Genomic DNA, 12,856 nt, shown 5'->3' with positions numbered 1-12,856 from the left:
ATGAACATTGTGCTTGGTCCAGTGTCTACTTTGGGTTCTGCACATGTCAACAGTGCATATAGCGCTCCTGCACATTACTGCGTGGTGGACGTAAATGTTAGGCAATGCAGCATGCTGTAACAAAACAGATTCAAACCAAACTGCACATGATGCTGCCATCAGTGAGAGTAACAATGGGAACTTCGGTTGCAAGTGCATTAAACACTTGAAGGTTCCCATATCTGATCATGGGCTTTGGTTGCTGTAGCATGTGGCGTTGTCTTTAGCGCTGTCTTGTTGCCACTGCACGCCCCAAGTGATTGTGACGAAGCTAGCGCAAGGCGCCGGCTACGTGCAATGAGTGGTCGCGTGATCATAGGTGAAGTCCATGGCTCTGTTTAACAGCTAGCACTTTCAAATGTTTTGGACGCGGGCGTGGCCTTCCTTCCGTTTGCCCCATGGCATGCTGCAGCAATGAGCTCCCGAGACTCTTCGATGCCTGCTGCTTGTACTTTGATGCAGGTGTCACAGTGCACGGCTATCAGGAAACCTCTTTCTTCCTTTCTTCTTTCACTCCCTCCTTTATCCCTTCTCTGAAGGTGTGGTTCAGGTGTCTGCCAATATGTGAGACAGATACTGCACCATTTCTTTTCCCCAAAAACCAATTTCATTTTCATAGTGGTTAGGGGTGTTCCGCTGCTAAGCTTTAGGATGGGGGATGAAAAGAAAATTTTGTTTTTTGAAAGGATAGCGTACCATCTCGGTGAACACCTCAACCCTGTGGTGAACACCTCAACCCTGCCGTGGGGAACGGCAGAAAGTATATAAAGAGTGAAAGAAGGAAGAGAGAGGTGCCGTAGCAGAGGCTGCCTGATAATTCAGACCTGGCGGGGTACTTTAATGTGCACTATAAATTGCCACTTGTTATACGGGACATGAACGTTTGAGTGCAGTGAGGCCGTGCAGGGGCTCAAGGACCTGTGTGTCCTAAATGTTTTGTAGCGGGAGCTACACTAGGCTACCAGTCGAGCATTTCGTGGTACACGCGAGGGGAAAGTTGTGCGTATGCGCGGATACCATGTTACATGGCAGAGGCCAATTGTGCTCATGCGACGTTACCATGGCAACCGTGAAGGAGTGAGTGGCTTCATCGCTGCTCTCCCTCCTTTATTCCTTCCCTTATGGCTCTGTTCAGGACCACGTACCATCGGCAAGGACCGTATGCCTTGCTATGTGTAACAAAATTTTCTTTTCTACAAATTGCAAATTGCATTGCCGCGTGCTTTTCGTTTTTAATAACTGAGTGCAGGCGAACAGCCACCCGATTCTTGGCCGATCCCCCAGTGTGGGCATGTGCTATCCTTTGATACTTTGATAGGCTAACAACAATGACATATAAACTCGTATGACATCATAATCATCATCATCAACATTTTCATACACACGTAGAACGGCTGCTGCCAAGAACGCTCGCACGTTGTGTCACGGGAGCTGGCGGATTGCGGCCGCTAGGCCTATCGCTTGTTCTCTGGATGGTCCTGTGCTCAAGCCTTCCTGGCTGCTCTAAGGCCCTGTCACGACCGGCGCCGGGTGGCCAGCCTTGCGTTATTTTGCTCCTAAAGAAGCTTGAGTTCGACGAGGGATCTTTGTTTTGCCTAAGGTGAGTAATTTTTGCTCCGCGACAGCGGCGCCCTTTATCGCGAATGCCTATTTAGTCTTGCGTGAAAGACTGCTCGCGCCAGCTGCAATGACCGCACAGTTTTCTTTAAAATATGCCACCGGAAAACGTGAGGCCAGTAGGACTTCGAGATGCATTGCAGCGTCCCGACAGCGTTCGTCTTCTGTTAGACACGCAGCACGTTTGTGGCTCCCGTTTCCCACTTACGTGCAGCGTTCCGAGCATGTCGCTCTGCCTCGGCTGCATCTATGGCCCTTCCACAACGAGTCTTATGTGCCACTTCGCCTGTGGTAGCTCTATCATTACTGCTGCAGTTGGTACTGCACAGGAACGCAGAACGCTGCGTCGTCCAGTCACAGCAGGTTATCTTGGGACGCGTTTGTACCCGCTGTGGTGGCTAGGTGGTTAGAGCGCTCGGCTACTGATCCGGAGTTCCCGTGTTCGAACCAGACCGTGGCGGCTGCGTTTTTATGGAGGAAAAACGCTAAGGCGCCCGTGTGCTGTGCGATGTCAGTGCACTTTAAAGATCCCCAGGTGGTCGAAATTATTCCGGAGCCCTCCACTACGGCACCTCTTATTTCACTCCCTCCTTTATCCCTTCCCTCAGTTCAGGTGTCCGCCGATATATGAGACACTGCGCCATTTCTTTTCCCCAAAATACCAATTATCATTATGGGACGCATTTGTCGTTGTTTATAGCCCTTTTTGTGACTTCTTTTGTTGCCCCGAGTGATTAGGACCAAGCTAGCGCGAGTCGCCGGCTATGGGCAAGGAGTGGTCGCGTGATCGTCGGTTAGGTCCATGACTGTTCGCTTTAAAAGCTAGAGCTTTAAAAGGTACTGGACGCGGGCGGCCTCCCGTCCGTTTACCCTGCGGTGTGCTCTAGCAACGTGCTCCCAAACGAGCTGTCCAGAGATTTTCTTCGATGCTGTTGCCTGTACTTTGATGCTGGTGCAGCTGCGCACGTGATATCAAAACCCATCTGCTGCTGTGGCTTATTGGTTATGAAGAAAACTATTAAACCTTACGCCCCTAATCCGGGGCAGGGATAGTGCACTGACATCGCCTTAGCGTTTCGCCTCCATCGAAACGCTTAGGCGCCCGTCAGCTTTGCGATGTCAGTGCACGTTTAAGATCCCCAGGTGGTCGAAATTATACCGCAGCCTTCCACTACTGCACCTCTTTCTTCCTTTCTTCTCTCCTTTATCTCCTCCCTTAGGGCGCAGTTCAGGTGTCCACCGGTATGTGAGACGTATACTGCGCCATTTCCTTTCCCCAAAAGCAATTTTCATTTTCATAGTGGTTACAGTGTGCCGCTGCTGAGTTCTAGGACGCGGGATGGAAAGAAAGAAAAATTGCGGGGGGAAGGAAAGGTAGGTTAAATCTCTGACATATCGGTGAACACCTCAACCGTGCAATGGGGAAAGGGAGAAAGTAGAGAGTGAAAGAAGAGAGAGAGGTGCCTTAGCAGAAAGCTCCTGATAATTCAGACCTCGCGGGGTACTTTAACGTGCAGTATAAATTGCCACTTGTAATACTGACATTGGCAAAACGTATATATGGAGAACAACCTATGCTTGCAGTGCTCAGAACATGTGTCAGTCAGGCATCGATAAAGGAGTGAGTGAAACAAGTAACTGAGAAAAAGGTGGCGTAGCGGAGGGCTCCGCCAGCAAGCTCGGCAAGCCGTGGCATGTCTTTTTATCTTTCTTCATTCAATTTCACATTCCTGCCTACGCACGCCCATGCGGCTCCATACTGCGTCTTTCCTTTCCTCCTTGTCCTCCTCGCAATTCCAGCTAGGGCTGCTGCTAAGTCCTGCACAGCAATACGAGAAAGTTACTGTGCACTTTCCTCAAAATACGCAGCCGTGCGCACGTGCCCGCATTCGAATGCCGCGTTAACGAGGTGTGTGGTAGTCCACGTCAGATATTGCGAAAGGTGTGTGCTGTGGGGTGCTCGGATATTCGCCATGCCGGCAGAAGTGAATATTTACATTCCGACGGGAAAGTCGAAAGCATCGTGATATCGAGCTGAACAAGAACACACCGTTAGCGGTGGCGAAGACGGAACTACTGAACTACTTCGACCGATATGCCGGCGCCGTTGGTCGACCACGCGGCCATATCTATCGGAAGAAAGAGAGTGTTGAAAGAATTCGTATGCCGGGGGTGGGGGAGGGGCAGTCGGCTTCCGCTGAAACCCGTAAGCATAGCTCTACAATTTTATTTATTGGAATGTACGTTGGCATGGCCCACCCTGCCAGGTGGCAGTTATTGGTTGATCGCGGGAGGTTGTTCAGCCAATGAACGCTGCGGCCTATTGCTGCAGTGCCGCGTGTCTGCCACAACGTTGTCAGCGCTAATTATTGCAGTCCACATCTCTCTAACCACCGCCGCGTACCTCAAAGCGCGAATGAGGTGTCCACTGACCCATAGAGCCAGCTATGCGCCTTTCCTTTCCTCAAAATCAACGTAGACTTCGATGTCAGTGGCAACGCTAATGAACAGCTTTGTATATCCTGGATTAGCTAAGCAAATCCTCGGCCAAATTTTTTGTGCTGCAAAGAGTGTGAACAAATGCTAATCTGAGCCTTCATGAATCCTTGCCCTTTTGAAACTATAGCAATGGAAGCAGCGCCAGGCAGGAGAGGTAGTCGAACCGCAAGGCTTGTTAGAATTTAGCGGCGCCCTGCTGGATGACAAGATCTCCGGTTCGTTGCTCGGGCTCATGCCAATGCAGACGAAAGTGGGAAAATGGTCTCAAGCTATGATTTCGGCGCTCACTGACTATGCGCTACGTAGCTGTTGTTCCGAACCACTCCATTGCGATGAAGAGCCGTAATCAACTAAGTCCTTGCGATTCTCAACGCGCTCGTCCTTCATCGGAAGGACGGTGCTGGCCCATAATAGACCTATTGCCCCTTGACGTATTTCTGGCCTACAAGCTTTTCATTCATCCGAAGCTTTCCGCGGCGGTGTGGCGCCGTTGTCGGCCCTGGGCAACCATTGGCGAGTGGGGCTGCTCGTGTTTTCAATTCATTCTAAGCATACCGATGCGATGCCGAGGTGCCCATGTGTTCGTTATTCACCCAAAGCACTTCGCTACGGTGCAGGCCCGTAATCGACCTAGGCATGACGTTGCCCTGTACGGTAATCTTTCATCGAAAGCACTCCGCTAAGGTGCCGGCCTGTAATCGACCTATACCACCTAAACGTGCTGCCTCGCGTGTTCGTCATCCTTCGGAAGCGTTCCGCTACGGTGCCTTGCTTAGGCCACCTAGACATAGCAGTGCCCCACGTGGCAGTCGTTCATCCGAAGCACTACGCTCCGATGCCGTTTCGCAGTCTACGTAGGCCTTAGACCTTGGTAGGTCACCTCCCTGATCGATGGAGACTACTTGGAAGAAAAGAACCCTCATCCGACGCGCCGATTGCCCAACTTTCTGGTGCAAGAATCCCGATACCCTCTGGTTTTTGCAGAAGTCATATAGGGCGTTTTGCGAGATGTTCGTTGTTCGTCAATTGGCTAGACCCCTCTGCGATTCCGAACAAGACTAGAAGGATGCGGTGCTTAATGTGTCAGTATGTGGTATCGGTGTGTTAACCATATAATAATCGGTCTTTGAGGAAAGGAAATGGCGCAGTATGTCTCATATATCGTTCGACACCTGAACCGCGCCGTAAGGGAAGGGATAAAGGAGGGAGTGAAATAAGAAAACAGGAAAGAGGTGCCGTAGTGGAGGGCTCCGGAATAATTTCGACCACCTGGGGATCTTGAACGTGCACTGACATCGCACAGCACATGGGCGCGTTAGCGTTTTTCCTCTATAAAAACGCAGCCGCCGCCGCCTGGGGATCTTTAACGTGCACTGACATCGCACAGCACACGGGCGCGTTAGCGTTTTTCCTCCATAAAAACGCAGCGGCGGCAGTGCACGTTAAAGATCCCCAGGTGGTCGAAATTATTCCGGAGCCCTCCACTACGGCACCTCTTCTTCCTTTCTTCTTTCACTCCCTCCTTTATCCCTTTCCTTACGGCGCGGTTCAGGTGTCCAACGATATATGAGACAGATACTGCGCCATTTCCTTTCCCCCAAAAACCAATTATTATTATTATTTTTAACGTGCACTGACATCGCACAGCAGACGGGCGCCTTAGCGTTTTGCCTCCACAAAAACGCAGCCGCCGCGGTCGGGTTCGAACCCAGGAACTCCGGATCAGTAGCCGAGTGCGCTAACCACTGAGCCACAGCGGCGGGTGTGTGTTAACTGCAATCACAGTTTTTATGCAAGAATGAAGTCGTGGTGCCCAACATCAGGGATGCTGTCACTCATGCCCATAATGCAGCTGCTGTATTCAGCCCTAATTACTTATGCAAAGCCTCTTCGCAGCTCGCACCAAAGGCCAAGACAGCGAGGAGCTCCAGGTTCACCCGTCCGTCTTCTGGTGTGACCGCTCAAGCAGAAGACATAGTTGAACTCAACTCAGAAGCCAGTCGGCGAGTTTGAAATGGCACAATAGTCACCTGCCACTATGGAGCCTCCTGCAAAGCCGTTTCTTCCGGGGCCGATGGCACCGACGACCGCGTTTTGCGCTCGCGACCGGGAGGACAACTGCCGGGAGATGGCGCTGCGTGTCCATTGTCTGGACTCCGGCTGGGGCACGCCGACAGCGTCTCAGCTTCGGCGGCTTCTCGGTCTGCAGTGCGCCGTGGGCCAAGTGGTGGCCGGAGACTGTGGCGAGGTCGCAGTCTACGAGAGCCCCACTTGGACGGCAAACGTGACGCTGCAACTGGAGCGGTCACCCAGGGACTCGTTCATGCATATCGTACTTAAGTGGTGAGTGCGCGACAAGTACTTCTGGCTTTCCCCTTAGCCAGTCTTCGGTCGGCCTCAACAATCATATTGTTAGGCCTCTACTGTCGCGTAAGTTGAGAAACTCCTCATATGCGCTGACATGGGTCCAAAAGTCGGAGGTTAGCAGATTTGTGCGCACTGGAACTAAGGTGACTGCAGTGCCATTTGAGCAATGCAGATGAATTGTGAAGCACTGCTCAGAATATGGTGATCGAGAGGAAGAGGTTGTAGATCTTCATAAACAACTTACTGCGCAAATTATTATCGGCATCTCCGTCTATTCAGTCTCAGAAATTAGGGGGGGGCGTGTTTATGCAGACATTTCAATTCAAAATTTCTTGCCTGGTGCAATTATTGAACTATCGGTTTCTGCGGGCTCATAGCCGCCATATTGAGGTGGCTAGGGTGGTGAGAGTACCGCCATTTGTGTTCGAACATATGGCTTCTTAAGCTTGTACCAGCTCTTGGTTCCGCGCGTCAATTTTACATTCACTTCCGCAGGTGCGACCAATGCCAGAACGCCTCTAATAACGGCGCGGCTGCGGGCAAGTCCGGCCCGCCAGAATGGTGGCTCGCATCCGAGGAGCTCGAGGAGTTCTGCGACCCGTACAGCACCCAGATAGCCACGGAGCACAAGGACGTACCCGTAAACGCGTTCGCCCTCGGCTGCTTCCTCGGGTACAACACTTTTGTGGCGCACTTTGACAGCACCTACACCATGCCGCCTCCTCCATCGCCACTCTCGTCTGCCAAGTCTTCGTCCTCCCTCTCCGGCAAATCAATGTCTGTGAAGCGGGGAAAGAAGGGAAGAGCGGTCAAGTCTAGCTCCCCTTCAGATGGGACAAGCTCATCTGCGAAGACGTCTTGTCCCAACAGTGAGCTGACCTCATCTGAAGGCTTTAAGGTGAGATGATGTTCCTGTAGGGTGTTTTCTGACGGCGTCCGTCCAGAAGTTTGAGTTATGGCAGTGGTGGTTGCATGGTGGAAGATCATGGGAATAAACTGCATTGCAGTCTGTGAGGACATAAAGTGTCGTATCCTAAAAGCAGCGTGTTTTTCTGCTGGGCAAATAGTTTCGATGATGCTGAGAGCCCCAGTCGCAAGAGGGATATGAGAAGGGTAGTCAGGACTTGTCAATGCATCATTTTTCTGGAAGGCAGTGGCAGCTCATAGGCACATTAAATCTAACCCTTTTTTCCTGAACAGGTTTTGGGTACGTGATGGCAAAGCAGAGCTTCGGGCCTGGTGGTCACGCACTTTGGCACATGGGCCCCTTATCCATTCATCTGGTTCCTTACATGTCTAGTTTGCTTGCTTGGTGCGCAGCCTAAATTGTTGTGGGGATTGAATTCTGTGGAGAGCGGATCCAGAAAGATTTAGAAACACTAGTGAGAGGTGAAGGGAGAGTGCTTTACACTGCGTGGATGATTTCAAACAACCAATTTTATGTACTCCTTCCTGTATCAACGACCTGCAATTCGTCGTCCAATTTTTCTTACGGTGCAGCGATTTGGGGTGACGCGGCTAGGTTGCATGACATCGCAAATGATGAGGAAATGTATCCTCAGTCTTAAAAGAGGACTCTGAAGGGGTTTGATATACTGTGCTTACAGTACATAAAAGCTCTTGAAGGGCCTGGAACGTATTAGCCACGCTGCATGAATTGGCAAGTGCAAAACTGTACCAACATGGATAGGCATACTTAAAAAGTACGGCAGTTTCGCAGTCGGAGCGGAATAATTCGGTTTAGGCCCTTCTTCTGAATGCCTTCTCTTCCACCAGGTGACGCAGTGCAATGCGCACTTTGAGCACTGTTACAATGGGTTGTACCTGTACTTCGTGGATGTCCGCAAGCGTAGCTCCACGCTGTTCCGGCTGCTGGTGCGGTACTCGACCATCTGCCGCATCATTCTGCGCAAGACGTCGCCGACATCCACTATTGTCTACCTGCAGCTGTTGCACCCGCCGCTGCTTTACAAGGTGTGCGCTGGCAACAGCGCCACCAGCCAGTGCAACCGCGAGGGCGACTACCTGCCACAGGTGAGCAGCGCTATATCGTTAATTGCTTTCAATGGACTAAAAGAAAAAACCTGCCGACAAACACACTCCTGCACTCTTACGGTTTCCCCTTCCGCTACAGTTTCCTTTAGTCGTAGAGTTCTACATCACTGCGTAGAAGGGCAGCCGTGGGGCAACACGCAAAATTGCAGGACTGCAAGGAAAGCTGTATAGAAAACTGGACCACTGACTGCTGTGGTGAAGGGGATGTTAATGGGCGTAAAACGTATTTTAGGCGTCACCGGACTTCTGCTGCTTAAAAGAGCGTGGTGTAAAGCTTCACGACCACTACCAAGAGTGGACATACATCCTTTCGCTTCTGCGTCCTCTGCTCCTTGTGTACTTTCACTCTAACCGCCTAGCCTTTGTTTTCCAGTTACTGGTATCTGAATTTTTTTTTTCAACCATGTCCCGCTCCCCTTCTTTCTCGAGAGGCAGTAACAGACATCGGGGAATGGGAATCCACACAAAAATTCCAAAACGACTACGCCGGTATGCCAATAGTTTAATTTGACGGGGCAAGAGCCCATATACCCTTATCCCATTCACAGGGCATAGTGATAGTGTGGCAGTACAGTCGTGACCTCACTGTTTTTTGCTACACAAACATTGAAAGTTATGACAGTGGTGGCTCTAGAAGCTCCTTCTTAATACAGCCATTAGTGTAGATGATGGGCGCTGAACTTAGGTCAGTCATCATCATCAGCAGCAGCAGTAGTGTAACTGTGACAGCATAGGACAGAGGATTTTGCTCTTATCCCAAATTAACCCTGTCCTTTGCAGCTGCGATCACCTTATCTCTGCAAACTCCCTAATTTCATCCGCCCATATTAGTCTCTGCCTCGCACTGCTACACTTGCCTTCTCTTAGAATCCACTCTGTTACCTTAAGTGACCATCCGTCATCGTGCATTCGCATTACGTGCTCTGCCAATGGACTGCAATGCTATTCTTGATTTCTTGATTTCAACAAGAACATCAGTAACCTGAGTTTGTTCCTTGATCCATGAAATAATAATAAATTGATTCGTGTCAGCCTCAAAATAAGCCGCACTACAGCTTGCTCACCCACCACCTTTCCTGTCGCAGTTCGACCTGTCCGACACCACCCCGTGGGACCGGGCCGTCGAGTTCGGTGAAGGAGCCTTCAAGTGCGGTGCCGACGTTCTGGGCAGAAGTCGCATGATGCGCCTGACGCTCAGTGGACCACGCCACTGGGCACCTCTCTGCAACCTGATCCTGCGCACGCGCAAAAACGCGCAGGTTTTTTACGCGCCGGTGCGCGAGCTGCATGCGCGCGAGTTCAAGGCAGTGGCCAGGCCCAGCGTGCAGGACTTCGGCGTCGTGTACGCCTTGCTCAGCGTCTGGTCCGAGAGCTTTCAGGTAGGGATTTAACTCATTGCGTGGATTTCTTGTAAGCTCTACCCCAAGAACAAAGGTCAAAAGCTGACGAATTAGAAATGTTCCAGGACGTAGGCGTGAAACCTTCGATCCTCTTGAACATTTCTTGTTCTTGTCACTTTCAAACTTCTCGTTTTCTGTAGAATAAGTTAAAAGACATACAAAACAGACAGTACAAGACAACCTTTGCGTGTCTCTATATCCGTTGGAATTGGATCAAGTACATCACATAATTTCCATGTACAGGACCTCCAAGATTAATGTCAAGTACGTTCTAAACGTAGCTGCCGCATGTGCTCAGTGGTTACGGTGCTCGGCTACTGACCCGGAGGATCCGGGTTCCAATTCCGGTCGCGGCTGCCACGCTTTAGTGGGGGCGAAACGCAAAAGCGCCCGTGCGGTGTGCGCTGTCGTTGGTCGGTAAAGATCCCCAGGTGGTCGGAATTACTCTGGAGTCGCCTACTTCAACGTCCCTGATAGGCTAAGTCGCTTCGGGACGTTCCCCCCACACCACACTATACCATTTTAAATGCAGAATCAATAAGGATTATCACGAGTGAATGCATATTGCTTCCAAAGTAAGGGTTACACCGATGTATTGGATCTACGCTGTTAACGGATGAAGATGGCCTTCGTTCGGGGATTTGCTGCGTTGGCGGTTCTGGCATATCGCGCTGTGCCATGACCTGGCGTAAATATAAAACTGCGTCACTATTCTATGCGCGCATTTTTGCGGACCTACGGTGTCATTTTGGGTTTCAATAGGGAGCTTCCCGAAGCGAAGTAGAATTAAGCGGGCGCACGACTCGAACGGCGCTTGAAAACTGCACTGTCGAACGCGGACGAGCAACACCTGGATTACCGCCTTTGCAGGTCACCGATGAGCTGGCGATGGACGCTCAGAGCTGCCGGGAAACGCTCCTCGAGTTGTCTGCGCGCGCCGAGGAGTGTCCCCGTGCCCTGGAAGAAGCCCTCTTCGAGATATATTTCTCGCTTAGCCAGGGAAAGGTGAGAGCCCGGTTTTTCAGGCTGGCTTTAACAACAAAAGCTTAAGGGCCCTCTTTACGTCCGCAGCCCGCTCGCCTCGCACCTGGCCTGGCGTTCAGTAAGATTTGTTTTCTGAACTATGTTAAGTAAGCTTTTATTGCAGAATTCTGTACTGAAGGCAGCAGCAGAACAGCGGTTTTCTTAGAGCGAAAGCTCGACTCTTCCCACAACTCCCAAGGTCAAGTTTACTGCGCGTTTCACCTTGAACCGGCGCAACGAAGGCGTAGCAAGGAACGTCATAATACGTAACTCGCTGTGGATTCGCCACAGCTGCGCTCGCTCCGGGCCTCTTCGCTGCTCTGTTACGTGTCTAGCAAAATGTTGCAAACACAGTTGCTTCGCTGGCGCTTGGTCTCTGTCTTGCCATGGATAACGCGCACCAGACCGACTCCAGGGCCAAACCATATGTACCCTTGCTTAACAATTTCTTTCGCTCGTATCACTAGGTTAAGCAAGCGCTAAACCTCTGTTAGCTTTTTTTTAAAATTGAAGAGTGTAACTACAGATGTGTTTTATGTAGCAGAGCATGTTCAGTTCGTGCCCATGACAACACTATACGCGCTCGTGTGCAGTAGTGGAACCTGTTTTTTTTTTATAGTGACGGTAAAATTAGGCCAGTGGCAACGTTAGGAAGCCAGTGTAACGAAATATAAAATTAAATTGAAAGAAATTACATTCAAGTTTGCAATATCCTCTTTCTTGGGAACGCGCGACCTACCAGAAGCGATGGACCTCCTCCACCATGCGGTGCAATATCCTCTTTCTTGGGAACGCGCGACCGACCAGAAGCGATGGACCTCCTCCACCATGCGGTTTACTGGGAAGCACAAAAAACGGACTAGGGACGGATTAGGCGACACAGAAACACGTTCACGAGCGCTTGTGTCCCCTATTCCGTCCCTCGTCCGTTTTTTGCGCTTCCCAGTAAACCACATGCATAAACAAATAGCCCGGCAGGTTGTTCTCCTGAACTCCTCCTCGAGTTTCCGCAAGATGAACACCTGAGAGGCACCTGCTTCTTTCCCGATGAAGTTGTTACAAGTGTAGTGCACTGTTGGCATCAGCATTCCGTTTCATTCCTTCACGGCGGCTTGCAGGCTATATAGGGCAATGGTAGCGGAAGTGGGGACTACCAGAGACTGCATCGAAAAGTGGCATGCTGCTTTCTTAGCAAAGTTTCACTTGAGCCTTCCAAAGATGTGTCTGCATTATTGTCGGCACTTTGCATGCCGTGACCAAGCTTGCTCACGAGAATTTTCGTTAGAAAATTCAAAGTCTGGTTTCCTGTGTCTTCCCAGCATATCGCAAAAAATGTGGATAACGCTTGCTTTCATGCATGGGAGCCACCGTTGTCGGAAATTTTTTATTGTGTGCCTGATCGTCGGATAAATAGCATAGGAATGTGTGCACGCTGATATTATTATAGCTGCTCTTTGAACGGTTGCGAACAAATGAGGGGATAGGTCGTTCTATCTCTTTCACTGTGCTAGCGTACGGTGCATACGGACGTTCAGGGAGCGCTTATTCAAAAGGTCTAAGCGTAACACCACGCGGGCGCCTGGGAGACCTCTGATGTTCGTGCAGAGCTTCATGACATGGTGTAGACTGCGCTGCTTTAAGGTGGCTACAAGTGCGCGATATTACAGAACTGAACGAGGAGCTCAGTTTGATACACAAGGAACTCGGTATTAAGACATGTGACCGGTTAAAGAATGCATGCAGAAATGCAGTATGCTAACTGTGTGATAATAGGGGCACACAAATAAGTGAACAGTGTGTAGCTTAGCAATTTTGTGGAGCTTGATCTCAAGGTGTCATTTTAAGCGGAAAGTGAG

General features: G+C 50.5%; 1 protein-coding gene across 1 annotated transcript in view; it reads left to right on the top strand.

Moving 5' to 3' along the window:
* The first annotated feature begins 6,229 nt into the window (after nucleotides 1–6,229).
* LOC144133608 (uncharacterized) overlaps nucleotides 6,230–12,856 on the top strand; it is a 30,066-nt gene continuing 23,439 nt past the window's right edge. Inside the window, exons 1-5 of the mRNA XM_077666811.1 lie at nucleotides 6,230–6,498; nucleotides 7,018–7,420; nucleotides 8,299–8,556; nucleotides 9,663–9,956; nucleotides 10,848–10,982. Coding sequence (XP_077522937.1) covers nucleotides 6,230–6,498; nucleotides 7,018–7,420; nucleotides 8,299–8,556; nucleotides 9,663–9,956; nucleotides 10,848–10,982 — 1,359 coding nt within the window. The remainder of the gene's footprint in view (nucleotides 6,499–7,017; nucleotides 7,421–8,298; nucleotides 8,557–9,662; nucleotides 9,957–10,847; nucleotides 10,983–12,856) is intronic.

The sequence above is a fragment of the Amblyomma americanum genome, chromosome 1, assembly GCF_052857255.1.
Source record: "Amblyomma americanum isolate KBUSLIRL-KWMA chromosome 1, ASM5285725v1, whole genome shotgun sequence".
In the NCBI taxonomy this organism is placed as follows: domain Eukaryota; kingdom Metazoa; phylum Arthropoda; class Arachnida; order Ixodida; family Ixodidae; genus Amblyomma; species Amblyomma americanum.
Note: the sequence above shows the minus strand (reverse complement) of the source record. Positions and strands in the feature narration are given on the sequence as shown.